General features: G+C 40.3%; 1 protein-coding gene across 2 annotated transcripts in view; it reads left to right on the top strand.

The window, feature by feature from the left end:
• kdm1a (lysine (K)-specific demethylase 1a) overlaps window positions 1–24885 on the top strand; it is a 55560-nt gene that overhangs the window by 1018 nt on the left and 29657 nt on the right. The window contains exons 2-11 of one of the 2 annotated variants that reach the window (XM_059654351.1): window positions 160–241; window positions 3567–3732; window positions 6834–6872; window positions 7311–7444; window positions 12921–12999; window positions 13361–13453; window positions 14371–14477; window positions 17128–17209; window positions 17784–17878; window positions 23034–23051. In XM_059654351.1, the coding sequence (XP_059510334.1) occupies window positions 3582–3732; window positions 6834–6872; window positions 7311–7444; window positions 12921–12999; window positions 13361–13453; window positions 14371–14477; window positions 17128–17209; window positions 17784–17878; window positions 23034–23051 (798 nt within the window). In that variant the 5' untranslated portion in view covers window positions 160–241; window positions 3567–3581. The remainder of the gene's footprint in view (window positions 1–159; window positions 242–3566; window positions 3733–6833; window positions 6873–7310; window positions 7445–12920; window positions 13000–13360; window positions 13454–14370; window positions 14478–17127; window positions 17210–17783; window positions 17879–23033; window positions 23052–24885) is intronic. The other variant, XM_059654352.1, reaches the window with a different exon arrangement.

Genomic DNA, 24885 nt, shown 5'->3' with positions numbered 1-24885 from the left:
TGTCTCTCTCTGGTTCAGGCTTTGTCCTCTTGGTTTGATGCATATATTAAACAGTTAAAAAGAGGCATGTTTGAAGGAACACTGTAAGAAAAGCAATTTTAGGGATTTTTTTTGTGGGATAGGAAAAAGACAAGATTGACATTGCCCTTTTAAAATCAGTTCTCACGCTGGGATTGGCAGTTTGTTTACCTACAAACCCGGATGGATTTTTTTTCCCATTGTAGTTTCAACAAATGTTCAAGTAAGTTTTTTTCGACACAAAATAACAGACTATATCTGTAAATTGTTCATAAATATATTCTTCAGGTAGACTGTAGGATGATAGCCGCCCAGTGTTTTGTGTTAGGAGTTAAGTGCTCAATGTCTTTGTTCTGCGCTCTGGATTGATGGTATTGTAATCTGCAGAGCAGGGACAATTACTTAACATTAACATCAACATTAACGTTAACATTAGTTTCTGCATTCCTGTTGTCATATTTACTTTTCAGTAGCTGTTACCATTAGTTCAAACAAGCTTGCCAAATCCTTAGCTGGCATAGCACGTCAGGTTTTGGAATACCAAACCCACTGTAAAAGTCCATTGCATTGCATTCTGCCTATCTTGACTCTGGGCCAACATATGTTTCCAGGTTTTACACATTGTGCAAATATTTACACTTAGAATCTTTTAGAATTTTTTGTAAGCACGTTTTACATTAAATTCTCTCTGAAATGTATCTGAATATTGTGAAATGCTAATGGAATCCCTGGGTTTACCTGCAAATGTGAATCTTGATGAGTTCTGAATGCTTGTCAGTTCAAACAATGTGTTTAGTGTAAACAACTATGAGCGACATAGATTTAATAAGCTGTTCCTCAATTTGTAAGACATAGAATGCCAAAAAACTACATTTTCGCCTTGCTATAGGATATGCAGTGTGATCTATGCTTTTGCCATGGATCACCACACCAACCTCCTCCAACTCCTCTCAATCATTACATAGAACTGTCCAAATCTCAGAAGCTAGTTTCTGGTGCCTAATTTGAAAGCATAACTTAAAATAAATTTGCCTTTACTTACTGTGGATAATGTTACAGATGTCCCACCAATAAAACATGATGTCTATAGCAATATAATTGTGAGCCAGTGCAAGGCTACATGCTAAATTATGTTGTACCATGTATCCAAAATGGCAACACTTCAGAACGTTGATCCAGTCATCCTGTATGTATGGCTTATGTTTTCAAGTGATGTGTTAAAGAAGTTTTAATTGCAGCAGAAAACTACTTTCCCTTCATAATAATACTACACCATCATTTAAAAATTAAAAGAAGCGGGCTGCTTTATCATGGTGCCTAACAAAGATAAGTGAAACGGGATTACTGTCACGGTTCTTCACACTTTGTGATTTGGAAAATTAGAATATGATGCATTTGCACTTTCACACATCTGTTGATTTTAAATGAAAGCAAAATACTGTGTGGATGCTAGAATTCTGAAATAAAGTCAGAAAATGGTGGAGACTGATTTGGCAGTATCTGTGGAGAGAGAAACAGTTGTTCTGAAGTAGGGTAATATCAGACTCGCAATGTCAACTGTTTCTCCCTCACCGATGTTATCAGGCCTGCAGAGTTTCTCCATCAATTTCTGCTTGTAATAAAATTTAAATACTGCAGATGTTGGAAATTTGAAACTAATACAGAGAATGTTTGAGAAACTCAGCAGTTCTGGCAGCATCTGTTGAGACAGAAACAATTAATATTATGAGTCCAGTTTGACTCTTCAGATTGTGAGACTTTTTCTGTTTCAATCGCTATTCATTCAAATTGTTAATTTCAGAAATGTACTCTTACTTTCTGATGAAGGGTCGAGGTCCGAAATGTCAGCTTTTGTGCTCCTGAGATGCTGCTTGGCCTGCTGTGTTCATCCAGCCCCACACTTTATTATCTTACTTTTTGAGTTTAGTTTTCTTTGACAAAACATTTGGAGCTATTTAAAACAAGGGTGAAGTAATGGCAGATATGGGACCAAACCTTGTATTGGTGGAACATCTTGCTGTACATGTCAGACTTTTTCTTGTGTTCTTCAGTTCCATTTGTGAAGGCACAGTAGCTTACTGGCAGTGCAGTGTCAGATTGGTGTGCTGAGGGCAGTGGGGTATCTGAGTTCTTACTAAATGATGGAATCAACAAGTAATTAGGACTTAAATGTAGGAAGGTTGATCAGTATAAATTGATGGATTGGACAAAAATTAGTGGTGTAGTGAATAATGGAGAGGGTGGCATAAGACTATGGCAGGATATAGATGGGTTGATCACCGGTAAATGAAATTCAAACCACTTAAGCCGAGGTGATAGGCTTGGGCAGGGCAAACAGGGTAAGGGAATACATGATGGACAGTTGGACTTTGTGAAGCACTGAGGATTTGAAGAACCTTGGTGTGCATGTCTACCAGTCCCTTAAGGTAGTTGGACAAGTAGATGAAGTAATTTAGATTTATGGGATACTTGTCTTTATTAGTTGAGGCATAGAGTTTAAGAGCAAGGAGGTTATGCTGGATTTGTAAAAACCATTGGTTAGGCCACAGCTAAAGTATTGTGTGTAGTTCAGGAATCCATGTTATAGAAGGGATGTGATTACGCTGGAGAGGGTGCCGAGGAGATTAGCCAGGATCTTGCCTGGGATGTTAATCGGATTGACTGGGGTTGGTTTCAAGAGGAGTCTTGGAGGGTACTGACGTTGGCTGGGGTGGGGGGCTGGTGGTGGAATATGATTGAGATGTATGAAATGACAGGATAGACAAAAAGAAACGTTTCACTTGGTGGAGGGATCAATGACTAGGGGAATGAATTTAAAGTGAGGGGACCGGAAGTTTAGAGGGGATGTGAAGAACCCCCCCCCCCCCCCCGCCCCGTGAGGGTAATGAGAATCTGGAATTGGTAATACTGAGCCATTTAATATACAAATCCAGTGAGCTCCTAAAGGTACCAGGTACCATTGTGAGCGACAAATGACAGCAGCATAAATTGGCAGAACTGTTTTGAGGTAGAAACTATTGGTTTAACATTTTGTCAACACATATGTTTTTGTCATTGACATTTATTATGTTAAACTGATTTCCAGCTGAGTGAGCTGTGATCTAGTAGGTGTTGTCTGAAAAGTTTGTAGAATCAGGTTAAAGAATAAATTCCAAAATGAATTGCATCATTGCTCAGTGGGGAAAACTGTGCTGAACTCTAGGGAAGGAGCACTGGTGTGGGATTATTTGAATGCTCTTTCAAAGAGCTGACATTGGCACAATGGCCAAGTGGTCTCTCTCTGCACAGTATAATTTGATCTGTGCTGATAGTGTACAGCAAAATGACTCATTGTAGATTCACTTTCAAAATGTGGAGCAGTATTTTTGCCATGGAAGCCTCTTAACCTTTTGTCTCATATCAAAGACACATGTGGTCAGAGAACACTAGTGCAGGAGTTAAAAATATATAGTTTGTATTTTTCAGAATGGTCACTAACAATGTGTGAGAGAATTGATCTGTAGCTAAGGACTTTTTTTTTCTTTTTCTCTCTGCAATACTCATTATAGGTGGAGTACAGAGAGATGGATGAGAGCTTGGCAAATCTATCTGAAGATGAATATTATTCAGAAGAGGAACGCAATGCAAAGGCTGAAAAAGAAAAGAAGCAGGTGCCACCACCGCAGCCACCTCCACCTGAAGAGGAAATTGAAAGTGATCCAGAAGAACCATCTGGTAAGTGACATTTACTCAGACTGCTGACTATCTTGTGAGATGGGGAGGGTTTGAAGAAACCCCCACCAAGCTGAAAGACATTCAGTATGTACTGGATGTAAAATTCTCCATTGTTTGAAATTGAGAAATAACAAAACCCAAATTTTCCTTATAAAATCTGATAAAATTCCACATGTAAAAGTAATTTCTGCAGTCTGATTGCTCTGCTGTAGAATGCAGTGCAAGTCAAAATTGCAAATTAAAATTTGTATTGGACAACAGTGAATTTGGTGCAATTCAGTTAGTAGTTGGAGTTACTAGAAATGCAGGTATCTGCCTCCTGCTGGCTTACCTGTTCACTGCCAAGATGTGTGACACATATTTTCCATCTTGCTCCTTACAAAGTTCAATGATGTATCTTCTGCACACAATCTGGGCTGTATGAGTGTGCAGTTCTGATGGAAACCACCTTCAATTCCCCACAAAAGTTAGACTTGAATCTGCCAAGACACGTAATTATATTTGATTAACTTTTTTTTCATCTGTTTTAAAACACATAGCCAATCTCATTGAATTGTGGACCTGCATGAGGGGCTGAATGACCTGCTCCGTTCCTAAATAATATGATCAAATGATCTTCCTTTCATGGCTTCCTTGATGGTCTATCTGTTCGCAATTGGCATATGACAGAACTCCTCTTCCATATAAGGAAGGGAAGCTTGTGGAAGTTTGAGCTGCTGTTCTCTGGAGGATTCCTTTTGACTCTATAGGGCTGGTTGATATCTGTGACAGTACCTGCCTCTCTGAGTCTGATACCAAATTCATCTTAATAGCTGCTTTGCTTTGTGTTGAGTCCTCAATTTGGACATGGACAGACAGCTTGGTAGTTAACTCTTGATTAAAAGTTTCCTGTCCTGGAAGTCAGCTGTCAGATTTCTGCTGGTCTGAGATCTGTAATTTTCTAATAATTCCCCTTGCACAACCTTTGGTTGATTTCAGTGTATCTGTTTCCTTCACGTTGCTTGGCTGTTATGCAGTTTTTGTTGAAATAAATTTACCAGCAGGTCACCTTTCGAATTTCCTGCCAATAAAATTTGATGTCCACAGTGAAGGCTTGTAAAATGCGTAACCAAGATATAGAAGTGAGAAAATACATGCCTGGTTATGATTTCATTCTGTAATCTAGTTTTAAGATTAAAATAACCAAGTTAATCTTGCTCCACCTTTGTTGAATGTCATAATATCTTGATTTAATTACTGTTTTTATATTTGAGTGTCCTATATTATATATACCCAGTAAACTGTTGGAGGGAGGGACGATTGAATGAATGTGCCTAGATGGGTCAACAGTTGTGAGGTGTTGGGAAAGTTAGAGCAGAACGTGGTCTGTCAGTCCTTTCAACAATAAGTATTGGGAGAAGAAACCTTACTTAGCACAACACATTTCGACAGTTGTAAATGTAAGAAGCTGGATTAGAAGAATATGATTGTGGATGTATATAGACAGAATAAAACTTGGAAGTTAAAAGCAAGTGCATAATTGCAGATCCAAGGGCAGGTGATTTCTAGTATTCTGTTTGGGATTGTAATCATATTACAGGAGGTGCTTTCCCAGATGGGTAATATTCAAGTAAACTATGGTTGGGACAGGACATTTGAGAGGTATTGGTGGTAAAAGGGGGAATGACATGAAAACATAAAGCAAGATTCTTTTAGGTGGTGTAGAAATTGAGATGTGGGAATTTCATCTGAGCATAGAGGAGAGTGTAGGTCAATGGTGTCTTTAAACCTTGACATTGGGAGGAAATCTGTTGCTGCTAATGATGGAAAATAAATGTATACACACCATGCAAAGCTTCCTGATGAGCATTTTCAAAAAAAAATCAGCTGTGTATTTTAGAAACCATATGAAACGTTGAATTCATCCAGCTCGACAGTACTGTAAGAGCCTCAGTCAAACTTTAGAAGTATGCATTAATGTCAAGTGGTGAAGATTCAATGAACAGTAAGCCTGTGTTTGCACCTTATGTAATTTTGTTGGGGTGCAATTTAACAGACACTGCCAACCTCGTAACTTGGTTTAAAAGCCAATCTTTATTTCCAAGCCTAGATTGCAAACATTAGCAGGCTGCTTGAATGTAGAGGGAAGAATTACATTGCCTCAACTTGACAGTACTGGATGATTACATCTACTTTCCATCGGCAGTATCAAAGGATAATACTGGCAGTGAAAATGATGGTTGAATTTTCCTGCTTTCCTTTCCTCAATTCCTAAGCTCGAAGAATTGACCTCAACATTCCAATACCACTACTGTTACTTCAGTTGTTACCAACTAAGTTTGGAAGGGCAGACCAGACCAGATGTTGAGGCTTTGGTGCTTCCTGATCTGTATTGTTTCAGGTTCACACTCCAATATGGAGTTATAGCATCCACTTTTGCTTATAAATATCTATTTAATTACTTAGATATCTACAGAATATGTATTCTAATTTAGGTTTATAGACACCTGGTAAATTTTGTATGTTTGGTATAGAAGATACATTTTTCAAGAAACCAATTCATTGTATTCTGCAATCTGTTTCTCTAAATCTTCCAGCTAATTATCTAATTGAGCCTTAATTTTAAACTGTACACCTCTTTTGTAAATACTGGTGTTAGGGGACTTTTGGTGCAACAATCAGTAAAGAAATTCAAACAGAGTAATTATACAATTAACCCCAAATTGGATTAGATATGATAACTTATGAGTTTCCAATATTATCATATTTAAATCATCTATTTTGGGAGGAGTGGAAGGCACCATCAGTAGAAAGGGGGACTGGAAATTCAAGATTTAGTAACATAACTAGTGGTCTTGGAAGAGTTACTGGGGTATCAGTCATGGCATGATCCTGATGCAGGGAGATGCAGCTGATAATAACCATACTGTAGTGGCTTGAGGTAACTGCCCTGGCAACCCTTTCAGTGCTTTTACTGTTGTATTTGTCTGCCAGCCATTAAATATCAATAAACAAATATATTCTTGTTAAAGTTAAGATATTGTTTTAATACAAGACCGCGGAAATTAGGGAAACTAGTAGTGTGCGCATGCGTGTGAATGTTTTTACGTTCGTTCCCGCAGTGCATTGGAGCAACATCAATCTGGCAGGGTCGATCGCAGGTATGTATTTTTTTAAATTACTTTGTTTTTATTTTTTTTATTCTGTGCGCTGGTTCAATTTTAATTTTGTGAGTAATTTTTTTATGTTGCAGGTAGTATTTGTGAGGAAGGAAGGTGTTGACCAACTGTGGGTTGTGGGATCTGAAACTTCTCCAGCTGAAGTTGAATCTGTGGGTGGGAACCTGGTGATCAGGGTATAATCTTTTGGCGGTTGTTTAGGACAGTTTCCAGGGGCAGTGATGGAGATCAGCACATGGAAGGGATTCTTGTTTGTTAGGGTGAGCAGTCACTTCCATGAGAAGAACGGACAACTCTGGTGTTAAAATGACCGATGACCGTTTGGTTTTAATTGGAAGCTGTCAAGGTTTATCTCGTGTTTCTTCACGGCCCTAGGTTAAAAGTTTTATTGCACTAATTTTGTGAGTTCATTCTTATCAGGTGTTGAGGGTGCTGCTTTCCAGAGTCGCCTACCTCACGATCGCATGACTTCACAGGAAGCAGCCTGTTTCCCTGACATTATCAGTGGTCCTGCACAGACCCAGAAGGTGTTTCTATACATCAGAAACCGCACAGTAAGTTTCTGTATTAAAAACATAATTTCTTAAATCATTTGCTGCATACTCCTTGTGCGGGAAGGGAAAGAGGAGCCCCTCTATATCTGTCTTTTTAAATGACAGCGTTGTAAGTTGTGTGCTAAAAGTCTTAACACTTGTTAGGAGGATACTTTTGACAGTTTGTCTACTTTAATTTCCAGATGTCCTGCCTTTAGTTGCTGCAGTAAGATTCTGGGTTCCTGGATGGGAAATCAAAACAAAACACATGCACTAGATAACCAAAAAAAGTTAGAAACTTTGAAGCTATCATCTTTCTAACTGTTTAAATGAGATGCAACATGGGAGGCAGAGTGTCATGCCACTATGACATACATGGAAAACATAAAAGAGCAAGTATTTTTCATATATCTCTCCTTTTATCAGTTGCAGCAAGTATTCTTTTCATCCACCTAGAACTGAGCCGAGTGTACTCTGCTGTTGTTGTGAAGAGCCACTCCATTAGTGCTGCCAATTGTTAAGTAGTTACATGTGTTCGAGGACATTTCTATCCATTTTTGACTTTTTCTACTCAGTTCTGTTATTAGTGCTTCAAAGAATTAGTACTTCTGAAATGATGATGTAGTCACATTTGCCACTAAATGATTAGTAGTCAGTGACTCTTTGATAATCTCTTAGGAAATTACAGCCATCAGTCAATAATGGTAAAGTTGCCATAGTCTTACCAAACCATAAAGCTACTGTCTCATTAGAGAGAGATTACTGATGATTGTTTAACCTGAAGGTCACCATGCCTCAGGTGAGGGGACAAGTCGAGAAGGAAAATCCTTTGTGGTAACCTCAGCTGATGTGGGAATTGAACCTATGCTGTCAGCATTCTTGTGAATCACTAAGCGATTGTCCTGCCAACTGAGGAAAATATCTCTCAGATCAATAGATTTGAAGCAGACAATGCCCTTTTGAAGAACTCCTCAAAGTAAATATGGGACATCTGAGCATGGTAAAACAGTATAAAAATATAACAGTATAAAAATATACCAGTATAAAAACAGGAAGTGCTGGAGAAATCCCAATCTCCAGTGTCCACAGTATTTTGCTTTTACTCTCGTATATCCAGTTTTTAATTAAGTTTATACCATACATCTTGTGCGGCATGAGTGAGTGTTGAAAGATGAGAAATGTTCCCTGTGTAAGTCTTCAAAACATTTAGTTAATTACTTAAGAATCAAGCACTTTGTTTTTTTAGGTGTAGGTAACATTCGCAGTATCAGTTTAAGGAATTAAATCTAGTTTCTAGTTTTAGCTTTGCCAGTAAAAGTATGGTCTTGCAATAGACTATTATCTTGCCTGTCAGAGAAGTCAGGAAAAATATGAAGGGCATCCTGTAACACATCAGTTGTGTAGCCCATGTTTAGAAAATGTGGTTGTTTATCAAGTGGCACATTAACCTATTCACTCCTCAAGGTTACAAGTTTAAGTTTACTGGAAGTGCAAGTATAGCTCTTGACTTGGGTTGATGCTGTGAGTATGCTAGATTGATCAAATCTCAGCTTTTCCTCCAACAATGAGGAAGCTGTGTAGTTAAAACATTGTACTGTTGATGTTATACTACAAAATACTGCACAAGCTACAAAATATTTTCTTCAGTTGTATTTAATGGTGCAGCAAACAAATCCCGAAACTAGCTTGATACTTCAGATTATTATAAAATACTTACAACAAAGAAACACAATTGATTTATACACCAGTGCTGGTCACAGTGGCCATTTGGCCTACCTCTGCTTCTGTTTCTTTGTTCTTAAATAAACGGGTTGGTTGAGATAATTTGTAGTTCATCTTCAAGAGAAAGTGACATCCAAATGGATTGAAGTCTGAATCCAGTGCTACAGTACTTGTTTGAAAACCTGAAATCGGGTTTGGCATTACCTGTTATTATTTCAGTGAGGGTGAATGGCTGCACCAACATTCTGTTTCTGTGAGTATCTCCAAACTCCAGCTATAGCGAATGGAATTTCTAGGCTCATACTGTGTGGATAACGTTTAACCCTTCATCTGTTACGTGTGAATTCTGAAGCAACAGTACAATCTGCCTGGATTGTCTTTCTTTTGCCCTGGCTAAATTCCTCACAACTCAGATGTACTCATTGTGTGTCATAACTTGGGTGTGGTATGTGTCTGTATGAGAAGCTGCATTGAATGGTGTCAGCAAATCGCTCAACTGCAGTCAGAGCTATTTCTTGCACATTCTGTACAGCCCTAAAAACATCAGTAGGGAACTTCAGATTCTGCTGTATGGTAAGTAGGAGTCATAACCTCTGTCATTGTTTGCCTTTCAAAGAGCTAATTGTACTGGTGCCATCGTTGCAGCGCTCAAGGTTCTGCCCTATACTTGACACGAATGCAAAATCTCCAAACCTGAATACAAGGCCATCACAATGGGGCAAACCAGTTAAATAGCTGTTTAAGATTTGTAGGTTTTTCAAGGAGTCATGCATCTTAATATTCTGCTTTTAAGAAAAATCTTTTGTAGCATAGTGCACGTTGCAGCCCATGTTTGTTGTTGGATTATTCTAATCTTATCATGAGATAACGATTGATAAGTAGAAGGAACTAAGCCGCATTGAAAGTGAAAGCTAACTATTTGAGACATATTTGCACAGACTCCTTTCTTACGAAAACAAAGATAAACTTTTGTTGCCTTTTCCTTTTAACTCAACTTCTCTCCACCTTTCTGTCTGCTTTTAGTCAATTTTCTGAATTGGTCAGGTGGAGAAGGAAGGAAAATATGCAGCTAAGCAGCATTGTTCTCTTGGGCATCTTGCTATGGTATTGGATAATCAGCCAGAAAAAGTTGTCATGTAGCCTGGAATTAATTGCTATTTTATTGCAACAGTGAATATTTTCAGCCTACTAAAGATAGATACGACCATTAGTGATCATTATTGGAAACTATGGAGTTGTTTTTAGTAAGAATATATGAATTGCTGATGTGTAAAGATCAGGATTGTTCTGGTTTGTCATGCTGATGATTGTATGATTTCAGCAATAATGTTGCTAGCTGAACAAAGCACGCAGTCTCTACTAATTAGCTACTACAGAACAGAAAGCTCATTTAGAAAACCTGCAGTGAATGGAAGTCTCGACAGAATATAAGAAATTTAAAATTTTCTAGGAGTAACTTAATTCTCTTGGAGTTATTGAATGATGGAGCAGACTCGAAGGCAGAGTAGCCTACTCTTGTTCCTTGTTCATATATTTTTATTAAGACTCTCTAATTGTCATTCTGGAATATTGCGAACTCCACCTGGCTCTCCAACCACCACCACCACCAGCGCCCCCTTTCAAAAATCTGAATGCTGTGAAAATCTGTCTGCACTAATAGCTTGTGGTCATAAAATGGATGGGTATATTAATGAGTGATAATGGGAACTGCAGATGCTGGAGAATCCAAGATAATAAAATGTGAGGCTGGATGAACACAGCAGGCCCAGCAGCATCCCAGGAGCACAAAAGCTGACGTTTCGGGCCAAGACCCTTCATCAGAGAGGGGTACGGGGTGAGGGTTCTGGAATAAATACGGAGAGAGGGGGAGGGAGGATTCTGGAATAAATAGGGAGAGAGGGGGAGGCAGACCGAAGATGGAGAGAAAAGAAGATTATAGGTAGGGAGGGGATAGGTCAGTCCAGGGAAGACGGACAGGTCAAGGAGGTGGGATGAGGTTAGTAGGTAGGAGATGGAGGTGTGGCTTGGGGTTGGAGGAAGGGATGGGTGAGAGGAAGAACAGGTTAGGGAGGCAGAGACAGGTTGGACTGGTTTTGGGATGCGGTGGGGGAAGGGGAGATTTTGAAGCTGGTGAAGTCCACGTTGATACCATTGGGCTGCAGGGATCCCAAGCGGAATATGAGTTGCTGTTCCTGCAACCTTCGGGTGGCATCATTGTGGCACTGCAGGAGGCCCATGATGGACATGTCATCTAAAGAATGGGAGGGGGAGCGGAAATGGTTCGCGACTGGGAGGTGCAGTTGTTTATTGCAAACCGAGCGGAGGTGTTCTGCAAAGCGGTCCCCAAGCCTCCGCTTGGTTTCCCCAATGTAGAGGAAGCCACACCGGGTACAATGGATGCAGTATACCACATTGGCAGATGTGCAGGTGAACCTCTGCTTAATATGGAAAGTCAATATATTAATGACCCTATTTTTATGTTGGAAATATTGGCAAGGCTCAATAACTTGTTATTGAACAACAAGTCCTGGAATATGGACTGGTGCCGTTAAGTAGGGGAATCTGGATTTTCTTTTTAATTACTCTGCCTCTTTACTATAAACAGTACCTCATGAATAAATTTAATTCATTGTCACATGCTCCTAGGTACAGTGAAAAACTTTGTTCACGAGCAGTACAGGCGGAGCGTAGTAAGTAAGGGCATATGATCGTCGGGTGAAAAACAGGACACATGCTAGGCAAGATTAACATTAACAAGATCAGCATTATTTGAAGCTAGCAAGTTCTTCATCAGTCTAAGGGCAGGGAAGAAACTGCTCTTGAACCTTCTAGTGTGTGTGTTCATGCTTCTGTATCTCCTGCCTGATGAAAGAGGTCGCGGGAGAGCGTGACTGGGGTGGGAGAGGTCTTTGATGTTGGCAGCCTTTTTGCAGCAATGAGATGCGTAAATGGAGTCCATGGATGGGATGTTAGCTTCTGTAATGATCTGGGTCGTGCGCACCACATTCTGTAGTTTCTTACGGTCCTGGGCAGAGCTGTTGCCGTACCACGTCATTATGCATTCAGACAATATGCTTTCTGTGATGCGCCTTTTAAATGTTGGTGAGGGGTCCTTATAGACACGTCAAATTTCCTGAGCTGCCTGAGGAAGAAGAGGTGTTGTTGTGCATCCTTGACCATTGCATCTATTTGGGAAGCCCAGGGACATGTTGCCGTTTATTGTTACTCGTAGGAATTTGATGCGCTCAACCTCCAATCTGGTGATGTAGATGGGGGTGTGTTCTCTTTTTTTCTTTCTGAAGTCAATTATCAATTCTTTAGTTTTGCCGACATTGAGAGTGTGGTTATCATTGCACCACAGCACCAAACCATTTATCTCCTTTCCATATTCTGACTCCTCGTTGTTTGATATCCATCCTACCAGAAGGTTGTTGTCAGCAAACTTGTAGCTGGCATTTGATTGGAATTTAGTAGCACGGTTGTGGGTGTACAAGGAGCCGGGGGCTGAGAATGCATCCTTAGGGGGGCTTCAGTGTTGAGTGTTATCGTGGAAGAGGTGCAGAACAAACTCAACATGAAATCAATATGAAATTGTGGTATTCACTCACTAGTTATTCATTCAGTACTTTGAAATCTCAATGAAACACATATCCAAATGACAGCCTGCAAAAATCTGTGGGTAGCTGTTGGCATTGTCATCTTAACAACTGAGCACACATTTTTAAAGTTAATTTGAAATGCAATTATTCATTGCTCTTCTTTTCCGTTTAAACAGTTGCAGCTCTGGCTGGACAATCCTAAAGTGCAGTTAACCTTTGAGGTAACTCATCAGCAGCTGGAGTCTCCATATAACAGTAAGTGAGGCTATTATAAGTGATCTTGCAAGAACTTTGCTCCAAATTCTGAAAAGACGTCTAAATAAGTGTCAATCTTTGACTAAAGAAAATGTGTTGCATTTTTAGAATGTGAAATGGCCTGAGAAATGTTTCTTACAAAATTTAAATACAGAGGAAAAAAAGTTAGTTGTGTGTTGCGTTGTCCAGGGTGAAACTTAAGTTGAAAATTTCCAGTAAAATAAGAAGCTTGTTTGAAATTGACATACAAAGCTTTCCAAAATTATTTTAAACGACACTTATAGTTTATCTGGCTGATTGTGTATTTGTGTTTCAATAATCCTGTTTGCCTTGCTACACATTGTTAATCCTTTTGCCTCAGGTGATGCTGTACTAGTTCACAGGATACACAGCTACTTGGAGCGCCATGGGTTAATTAACTTTGGTATCTATAAACGGGTGAAACCACTTCCAAGTGAGTACTGTTGCTTGGATTTTCATATGGTGCAATGGTGTCAGTAACAAATATATCTAAATGATACTGATGTACGTTTTCAAGGAGATACAGTTGCTGTCGGTAGTAAAACTTACGTTTGTATAGTAACTTTCAATGTAATAAAACTTCACAGGAAAAGACCATTGCCAAATAGTTTGACATCATGCCAAAGGGAGAGATGTTAGAACGAATGGCCACAAGGGTAGATTTTGAAGGATGCCACAGAGAGAGAGGTGAAAAGACTTGGGTGTCCCAGTGCTATGGATCTACACAAGAGAAGGCTGTTGCTGATAGCTATTCAGAGAAAGGTGGTGATGCAAAATATGTCAGGATTGGAAGAACCTCTCGAACTTTTATAGAGGTTATAGGTGTGGGGGCAAAAAAAATAAATAAAATGCCAAAATTCTACCTACTGGGAGCCAATGTAGATCAGTCAGTAGAAGAGTGGAGTAAATAGGATCCAGGTAAGTGAATTTCAGCTTAATGGAGAGAGGACAGAATGAGGGGAATATTGGAATAGTAATGTTTGGGTATCAAATAGATAAGGATTTCAGCAGTTGATGCATTGAAATAGGGCCAGGTAAAATTTCAGGGGTGGAAGTAAGTAGTCTTGGTGATGTTGGAATAATGGGATCAGAAGCACAATTCTGGATCAGATAAAATAACAAGATTCTAGGGTTGAACCAGAATAACTTGCATTGATCAGAGAGGGGATCATGAAACTGATGACTGGGAAGAGAGTTTTTGGCCTTCCAGGGAAAAGTACCGGAAATGCTCCAAATGCATTATAATATCTAATTAAAGTTAGGGCGCTTTTGTAGTTTGAATAATCTTGGGCTGTGCTGTTGATCTGTGTTTCCTTTGTTTAGTAACTGGAAAAACATTATGATTCATAGCAAAGAAGACAGGGAAGGTGATCATTATTGGTGCTGGAGTGTCGGGTCTGGCAGCAGCTCGCCAGCTACAAAGCTTTGGAATGGATGTCACTGTACTGGAGGCAAGAGTAAGTTTCTTTTTGTTAGCTAGTGCTGAAAATCTAGCATGAGAAGTTTGTAAAATTTAAGTGTCCCGTTTGTCAGTGTGCAAAACAGAGGAAATATGTTGACATTTCCTATAAATTAAGCAACTGGCTTTTGTTACCAAATCAAATTTCAGAGCACAAATGAATTGTAATAACAGTGCTTGTTTGTACTTCTAATAAGAACCGAATCCCCGGTCCCATTCAACATGACAACATTCTTTTGATGTAGCGGATTACAAGGCTGAGTCGTACTAGTCTAGCGATAATAATCTAGAAACGCGGATAATTTTCTGTAGACACGGCAGATGGTTGAATTTGAATTCAGTAATAATCTGGAATTAAGATTCGACTGATGACCATGAAATATGGTCAATTATTTTGAAAACAGGGAAGGAAATCTGCCATCCTCACCTGGTTTGGCCTACGTTGTCTCCAAACCCACAGCAATTGGTCAACTGCTCTCTGAAGTGGCCTGGCAAGCCACTCGATTCAAAGGCACCTAGGGACAGACAGTAAGTTTTGGCCAGCCAGTGACATCCAGATCCCACGAGTGAATTATTTAAAAAAGTAGCAGAATTTGATCACGTGAGAGGTTGATTAGTGGGGCCCCTGCCAGATTAAAAGTATCTGCTTCCTGCCTTCCCCTGAGTAAATTGGATTGACCGGCTCATGGATAGCATTCATGCTCATATGCTAATTGAGACGCTTGAAATATATGCAGTAAGGCTCATTTGGGGACCATATCCCACTGCTGCTGCTGCTATTCACCTGCCAGTGGAGTTCAGTCATGTGGATCCCTGATAAATAGACTCTAGTGAACTTGTTTGCAGACTCTCAGTGAGTGTTTAATGGAACAAAGTGCCTTGTCTGCTAAAAGCTAACCTTCACCCTTGTCTCTGAAACCTCCCCACCATCTCTCGCCTGTGAGCTATAGTCCCTTGTTGTGAGCCTAGTCCCCTGGTGGATTCAATGCCAGCACACATTACTGGTGGACTTTCCTCAGTACAGGTGATGCAGGGCTCCCACAAGCAAGGCTCACATGACAATTAATGTATTATGTCAATATTTCCCTGTACTGTGTGCTTTTGGTGATAGAAAATCAGGATAAAGCTAACATCTGTGCCTTTATTAGTTATGCTGTATTGTTATAGAGATTGAGACGGAGTTTATGGAGCTTGAATGATGAAAATTTGTGGGTGTGACCCTCAAATGGGTCACAACACCTGAGCTGCAGCCTTGGTCCTAACACAGTGGTTATCTGAACTGTAGAGGCGAGGTGAAAGTGACTGCCCTTGATGTCAAGACAGCATTTGGCTGGATGAGACTCCAGGAACCTTAGCTGAACTGGTGTCAATAGAAATCAGGAGGAATCTCTGATGCTCAAGCCATACTTAGCACAGAGGCAAAAAGGTATCACTGGATGCTAAACATCACCGTCCTGGGACGTGAGTGCAGCTTAACCTCACAGTAGTGTGCTGGGCCCTAACATCTTCAACTGATTTGTCAGTGAGCCTTACTTCTATCGTAAGGTCAGAAGTGGTATGTTTGTTGCGCTGTTTAGTTCTGTTTGCAATTCCTCAGATACTGAAACGGTTTTTGTCCGTACCCAGATTTGGCCTGATAAGTGCCAAATGACGTAAATTGCACTCAAGTACCAGTCGATGGGCATCTCCCCATGATATTCAATGGCGGTGCGACTGCTGACTTTCCACCATTCCCTGGGTTTACATTTTCCAGAAACTAAAGTGGTCCAGCCATGTAAATATTGTGGCTTCCAAGAGTAGGCCAAAAGCTGGAAGTTCTGCAGTGAGCAACTCACATCCTATCTCCCCAGTGCCTGTTCACTATCGACAAGGTACACGTCGGGAATGTGACAGGTAATGTCAGTTTGCCTGGATGCATGCGGCTACAACTCAAGCTTGATGCTATTCAGCAAAAAGCTATCTGCTTGATTGGCAGTCTTTCTAGCACTTTCAACAATTGTTCCCTTTGCCACTGACACGTAGTGGCCATAATGTGTTCCATCCACATGACGAACTGCGGCAAATTATCAGGGTTCCTTCCACAGCACATTCCAAACCTGTGACCTCTACTACCGAGAAGGACAAAACAACAGATACATGAGAACACCACTGTCTCCAAGTTCCCCAAGAAATCTTACACCATCCTGACTTGGACCTACAGGGGATCCCCAATTTAAGAGCGTTAGTATTTATGAGCACAATCGCACACAAGGTGTGGTTTTAGAGATCAGACATATGACCATTTCCTGTACTTGAGAACAACTATTATATTTTGTTCTGCATTGTTTCCAAATTGTATACAAATGGACCCCATTCTGCATTTATGTTGGTGCTGCTTCACTGTCATTGGATTAAAATCCCACAGTTTCCTTCCTGTAGAAGTTTGGATGTCCCCTACACCCCAAGGACTACAGTGGTTCCGGAAAAGACTACCTTGCCAAAGTAATTAGGGATGAGCAATAAATACCAGCCTAGCTAGCACAGCTCACATCCTGTCACTGAATTATTTAAAAAGTGTGAACTGTACTATTGTCCTAGTGATTTTTTAAAAAAAATATTATTATATTCTGTGCACAGACTCGCTTACTGTCTCATCACTTAAATTGCAGGACCGTGTTGGAGGCCGAGTAGCCACATTTAGAAAGGGAAACTATGTTGCTGATTTGGGTGCCATGGTTGTAACAGGACTTGGTAAGTTTTGTATAACTTCAAAAATAACTTTGTTATTTATATTTTTGGTTGGAGGTTGGCTTGATGGAGCTTTATAAAAGTAATAAGAATGACGTAGTTCTTTCTGATCCTTGAGCCTGTACCATCAGGTGACGAATATATACTTTGTTTATTCACCTCACATATCTTGAGGCCCTTGCTTAGCAAATTTCTATCAATTTTGAAAATAGTTCCAGATTCTCAAAATGATTTATGATCTCATTTTGTAATCTCTTTAGCTGTAATTTGGTCACCTGTTCTGATATTGCCTGGTATTGGAAAGATTTACTCCGTATTGAATTATCTTTGTCATGTTAAATATTACAATATTGAGGGTCACCACACCCGAGGCAAGGAATGCAGTTGAGAAGGTGGGACTTTCGCAGTAACTTAAGGAAGTGCGGAAGTTGAATCTGTGCTCTTGGTGTCACTGTATGTTGCAAGCCAGCCATCCAGCCAACTTAACCTCACCGACGAGCTGTAAGGCGTTTTTATTTTTCAGTCTTGTTTTCCTGTATTTCTACCAAATATCATACTGTCCATCCTTGTTTTGCAGGTGGCAACCCAATGGCAGTAGTTAGCAAGCAAGTGAACATGGAGCTGGCAAAAATAAAACAAAAGTGTCCCCTTTATGAGGCAAATGGGCAGGCTGTAAGTCTAAAATAATTGACTATGATTATAAGTACGACACAGTTTTACAGCTAGATTTGCTTTATTCCTATAGCTATGGTCAGTTCATCCTGGATTAAAGATCTTATGTGGATTTATAAAATATTCACAATGCCACTCTGGAAGAATTTGAATGAATGACAAGAACTTGGGGAAGTTGGCACCAGGTTACTTTGGACCACATTCTTACATTTTGTACTGATTAGGTATGGTAGAATTGGGTCCTAAACTGTTAGTGAAGGTGAAGGGGTTTTGGCTGGAAGAATGGGGAAGTGTGATCTTGTGTAACCATGCTTAGGCTGCAAATAGCTCTAAAATTAGGTCTTGCACCCTAAAAAACATAAATGTTTTAACACTTGCCTGAACCATGAGTCCGTTTGCTTTTCTGTAAGTAAGACTTTATATTAGAACATGGAACAGGACAGCACAGTATAGGCCCTTCAGCCCACGATGTTGTGCCGAACTTTTACCCGAAACATAAGGTCTATCTAACCTCCACCCCTACCTTATACTATCATCCATATGCCTATCTAATATCCACTTAAATGCCCCGAATGAGACCGACTCCAGTACCCTCTCCGGCAATGCATTCCACGCTCCTACTGCTCTCTGAGTAAAGAACCTACCTTTGAAGTCTCCCCTGTATCTACCTCCACTCACTTTAAAACTATGTCCCCTTGTAGTAGCTACCTCCACCCTAGGAAAAAGCCTCTGGCTGTCCACTCTATCTATACATCTGATCATTTTATACACCTCTATCAAGTCTCCTCCCATCCTTCGTCGTTCCAAAGAGAAAAGCCCTAGCTATCTCAACGTTTCCTCGTAAGACCTTCCCTCCATTCCAGGCAACATCCTGGTAAATCTCCTCTGCACCTCTTCCAACGCTTCCACATCTTTCCTGTAATGAGGCGACTAGAAGGAGACAGAATACTCCAGATGTGGCCAAACCAAAGTTTTGTATAGCTGGAGCATAACTTCACAGCTCTTGAACTCAATCCCTCTATTAAATGAAAGCTAACACGCTATTTGCCTTGTTAACAACTCTATCCACCTGGGTCGCAGCTTTCGGGAAACTGTGGACATGAACCCCAAGATCCTTGAGCTCCTCCACGCTGCCAAGAATCTTTCCGTTACCCCGTATTCTGCTTTCAAGTTTGTCCTTCCAAAATGAATCACCTCACACTTTTCAGAGTTAAACTCCATCAGCTACTTCTCAGCCCAGCTCTGCATCCTATCAATGTCCCTTTGTAACCTGGAACAGCCCTCCAAACTATCCACAACTCGACCTGCCTTTGTATTGTTTGCAAACTTACTAATCCACCCTCCTACTCCTACATCCAAATCATTTACAAAAGCCGCAAATAGAAGAGGACCCAGAACAGACCCTTGTGGTAAACCACTCGTAACTGAGCACCATGTGGAATATTTTCTGCCTACTACTGCCCTTTGTCTTCTAAGGGTCAGCCAATTCTGAATCCAATCTGCCATATTTCCCCCATCCCATGCCTCCTTACTTTCTGAATGAGCCTACTATGGGGAACCTTATCAAACACCTTACTTAAATCCATGTATACCACATCCACTGCTCTACCTTCATCCACAATTTTGGTCACTTCTTCGAAGTGTTCGATAATGTATGTGAGGCATGATCTACCCGTCACAAATCCATGCTGACTATAACGAATCAAACTGTGCCTATCCAAGTGATCATAAATCCTATCTCTGAGCCCCTTCCAATAATTTGCCCAGCACTGACGTAAGACTAACCGGCCTGTATTTTTCGAGGTTATCCCTGTTTCCTTTTTTGAACAAGGGAATGATGTTTGCCTCTCTCCACTGTATCCATGGATAGCGAGGGGAGAAAAAGATCATCGCTGAAGGCCCTGCAGTCTCTTCCCTCACTTGCCATAGAATCCTTGGATAAACCCCATTGGGCCCAGGGGACTTATCTATCTTCAAATTCCTAGTATATCTTCCTTACTAACATTGACCTCCTCTAGCCTTTCAGTAGCTGCTATACTAGCCCTGACTAGCAATGCCACTTTCCTGCCTCTTCTACCACCCTCCCTATTTCTTTTAAAGCATCTAAATCCCGGAACTTAGAGCAACCATTCCTGTTCGAGTACCCAAGTTTCTGTAATGGCCACAACATTGTAGTTCCAAGTACTGACTCACGCTCTAAGTTCATAGCCTTATTTCAGCTACTTCTAGCATTGAAGTATACACTCTTCAAACCATCCCTGTGTCCGTAATTACTCTCCATCGACCGTATTTCTTTATTAACCACCTCACTTACTGTTGTGTCAGTTGGAAGGCTGAATACCTCATCCTCTGAATTACAAATCCGGTTCCCCAACCCCTGCCAATCTAGTTTAAACCATCCCGTATAGCTCGAGTGAACCTCCCTCCCAACATATTTGTGCTCCTTCGTTTCAGGTGCAACCCATCCTTATTGTACAGGTCCCACCTTCCCCAGAATGAGCTCCAATTATCCACCTAATGGAAGCCCTCCCTCCTACACCAGCCCTGTAGCCACGTGTTTAGCTGCACCCTCTCCCGTTTCTTACCTCGTTATCACGTGGCACTGGTCGTAATCCAGAGATAACTGCCCTGTTTGCCCTGGACTTCAGCTTCCAACCAAACTCCCTGCACTCATTTTTCACATTCTCAGTCCTTTTTTCTACCTATGTCATTGATACTGATGTGTACCATGACTGCTGGTTGCTATCCTTCCCCTTAAGGATCTTGAAGACACGATCCGAGATGTCATTGACCCTCGCACCTGGGAAGCAATAGAACACCTGCTTGTCTTGTTCGCACTCACAGAACCGCCTGTCTGTACCTCTTACAAGTGAATCCCCAACTACAATCGCTCTCCGTGCCAGAGACCTGTCTGCTATGGCCTTCCCTGGTAGTTTCCTCCCACCCCCCCCCCCCCCCCCCCCCCCCCCACACACACACACACACACACACACACACACACACACACACACACACAACAGTATCCAAAACGGTATACTTATTATTGAGGGGAATGGCCACAGGGGATCCCTGTACTGTCTGCCTATTCCCTTTCCCCCTTATGATAGTCACCCAGCTACCTTTTCCTGTATCTTGGGTGTGACCACCTCCTTATAACTCCTCTCTACCACACCAAATGGCCGAATATATTAGTTCCTCCCGATCGTATCCTTACCACTCCCACTGCTGAAAGCAAGAAGGCCGGTGCTGCATGAGGTAAGTTTTTGTAGGGAGAAGCCTTACTTTCCTGATGGCACCCGGCTCGCATTGTCTCCACACACTCGTTGCTGAAAGCCTATTAATGTAATGAGTATTCGGTCTCCACCACTTCCAACAGGCATAGTGGTGTGCATGTGGTTTGCCTTCTGTGAGGTAGACGATGATATGGGTTATGATTTGTGTTCTCAAACGTAAAGTAAAACCTACCATTTGCTGTATGAAGTCTTGTAACTACTTTCATTTTACCCTTAGCAAAGCGCAAATGACTTAGTCACTTATGCATGAGCAGATTTTTTACCTATGAATTAACTTATTTGCTTTCACTGTTTTTGTTTTAATGTTTTTAATACGAGGCTTACCTGATTAAGTTTGTGAATGTCAATTTTCACTAGTTGATAAAACATTTTTTTACCAAAGGCCAATGTTTAAAAATTGTCACCTCTACAACAGGAGTTAAGTAGCAGAAGGTGACTGGTAAATTTAAGTGTTTAGATTCTTATGGAGGAAAGATTAGGGTTAACCTACAACAAATAGTACCATTTTTTAAGTGATTATAAGTTTACTGTTGCTTATTTAATCTTTCCTTCTTCCATTTTATTTGTTTCGGTTATACTTATAGGAGGAATTATGAGTAAAATTAAAGTTTTTTTTTTAAAAGTTGTGTGTTTGCTGTTCGAGGTCAGGTTAATAGTAATGCAGTGGAGTTGCTGCTGACAACTCGCTAGGTCTGTTGTTGAACTATTGCTTCATGGTTGTACCAAGTGAGTTAACTTAAAAATTGGTTGTTTCTGGGACAATACATTTGCCTCGACCTGGCAGAATCAATGGGTAAGATGCATTAAAATTGGGAAACATTGCACTGCTTTCTATATCTATCATTGGGTGGTTTCTGGTGTGACAGCCAAAAGCCACATTGAGGTTGTCAAGGTAGAAAACAAAACATGACATTTATGTGCATTATATTAAAAGCTTTTGGACTATTAAATTTTTTTAAAATGTTGATTAATTATGTACTTGTTTGTTAATTATTATTGGGGTTCTTGATCAGATATTTCAGGGAGCAATTCAGGGCCCCCAAAACGTAGCAATGAACAAAGACATTCAGGACAGTAAGTCGATCATGTGGAATTTCAGTAGCATTGACTTGAATATTCATGTCTGGTCTCTCTGACACACTCCCTCTAATTGACTTGTTGCCAGACTATTTGCTCAGAGTGGAAGCTGAGATTGAGTTTTTGGTGATCAAAACTGTCCTGTGATTGTACAGTAGTGCTCTGTTGATAGTTCAGTTGAAGTGGTCATTGAAGATTTCTCGATTTCTTGAATTGAGGAAAGTTGGTATCACTGGATGTGAAGTAGAAAATGTTAGTCTTGTGCTGAAAGTTTTCTCTTGGCATGCAGAGCACTCTGAACTTGGCTTTTTTAGTACCACTTTGCCCCTGAATCAGAAGGTTGTAGACTTAAGACCAGCTCCAGAGAATGCAAGATACTCTTGTAGACTGATATTTCAGAGCAGTTACTTTGAAGATGCCATCTTATGTTAGTATTAATAATCCATTGGTATGATTTTAGGAAGAGCAGAAGGTTCTTCCATTATGCTGCTGAACATTCTCCCCTCAACCGAGGTTACCAAAAATGGACTAACTGCTCATTCATTTCCTTTTACTGTTTTTAAGCAAAATGGCTACTGCTTTACCAAAATAATGCCTGTGGTTACAATTCTGAAACATTTGAGCTGACCTGGCAGCTATGATAAGATATTATATAAATAAAAGTTTACTCCTTTTAAAGGTTGAGCATTTCAAAATTGTGGTCACTGGGTCAAGGCACTAATAACTTTTCTCCTGTTTTTCTTTCTATGTCATTTACCGGTGTTTGGAATCTAATGCTATTGCAGGGAGAAAGATGCACAAACGTATGTATTTTTACTTTTGCTAATGGGCATATATTATGAAATCTCTCGATGAGCAGGAAGTCATTGTGGTGGGTGGAGGGAGGGGTAAAAGATCTGTTTAATTATTTGCAATGTGTTACCATTTTGGATTGTTGGAAGTGTAGGTATGGTTTGCAGTACAACAGTTAGATTGCACGAACCTCATCCGATTGACTGGAATTAACAATATGGTTATCAAATCTCCCATGGCATAGCACATGAGGGTGAAAGCCAAATATAGACACTTTTTTCTTTTTAATCAACTGTTTTTAGACATTATTAATATACACCTCAACAGATGGGATTTCCAGTGGGCCTTCTGGCTCAGACCAAGAGTTACTACAACTATGCCAGAACAATCCTGTTGAAAGCCACTTGTAATCTGGAAGCGAACTGGACCATAATGTGATGACGTCTATGCATGTAATTCAGTCCTCACTTAAAGTCATACATGTGTTGTTATTTTCATTTGCTTCATTTTTATATTTAAATAAATAGCAGACATTTTAGTTTTCTCACAGTCAAGAGTAGAATGTTTTGGAGCATAAGTGTTTCTTCACAGTGCTGTTAAAAAGCTAGAGAAGGCATGGCTGAGGTATTATGCTATCACAACTGGTGGGAGTATGTAATTGGAGCCTGACAAGGTTATAAAAGCAGATACCGTACAATAAAGGGCTTTATAATAGTATGAGTGCAACCATAAGATAGGTGGGTGTGCTCCTCATACAAATTTGAATTCATCTCATTGAAATGTAGCAGCTGTATTAAATTGGTGAATATAATTATTTTTATTCATGGCTGTTTTATCTCATTTAAAAATGTTGGATTTTTTTAATTTCAAAGGTACATTTGATAAGTTATATAGATAAATTAATGGTGGTGACTTGCTGACACATCAACTTGAATGGTTAAAGGAACATGAGCCTTTCTACTGGTTTGTCTTTCCTTGTGGTTTTGTCTTTGTCTAAACGGGTGGTGTTTTTATTTAAAGGTTTAATGTCTTGCATACACCATGTGGCAAAACTGATGAGCAGTAGTTAGACTAGTTTTGCGGAGGCAAAAACTGTTGATACTTTGTGCGTTATGATTTGTGCTAATCATTTGCCGTAAGTGTCAAACCTAAAATAAAACCTAAGTGACACACGAAGATTCATTTCGGTGCCCCAGTAAAGTATAAAATGACAATGAGTTAATATGTTACTGTATCTGTAACCAAATGTTCACACTAGCTTGAGGATTTGACATTCTAATATGGCTGACAGTTCAGTTTCCACTTGTAGCAAATTCACATTGAAAGCCACTGCTGTTATGAATTTCACTGAAATGTCACATAAGACCATAAGACATAGGAGTGGAAGTAAGGCCATTCGCCACATCGAGTCCACTCTGTCATTTGATCATGGCTGATGGGGATTTCAACTCCGCTTACCCGCACTCTCCCCGTAGCCCTTAATTCCTTGCGAGATTAAGAAATTATCAGTCTCTGCCTTTATAGAGCATCCTTTGTAGACAGGGGCAAATTGTGTTGACACCAATGCATCCAGTGTAAGTGGTGGGGATCAGTGTCCCCCCCTAAGCTCTGTAGCTGTGCAGCAACACAAATCCCTGTGCAAGCTGCATACGGGATGGTACTTTTGAAGTTTGTACACATTCTTGGCTGTACTAAACAAAAAATTGAAGGGATTTTGCATCCCCCAAAAAAGGAGAGGTTTGTTAGTAGGGACTATATTTTACCTACAACATATTTTGATCACTGCCCACTTAGCCCTGTGAGGATTTTAATTTCAACCATGAGGGGATTCAGAATAGAGACAGT

Source organism: Stegostoma tigrinum, chromosome 24 (assembly GCF_030684315.1).
Source record: "Stegostoma tigrinum isolate sSteTig4 chromosome 24, sSteTig4.hap1, whole genome shotgun sequence".
Taxonomy (NCBI): domain Eukaryota; kingdom Metazoa; phylum Chordata; class Chondrichthyes; order Orectolobiformes; family Stegostomatidae; genus Stegostoma; species Stegostoma tigrinum.
The sequence above is the reverse complement of the archived record's forward strand: the minus strand, read 5'-3'. Positions and strand labels throughout refer to the sequence as shown.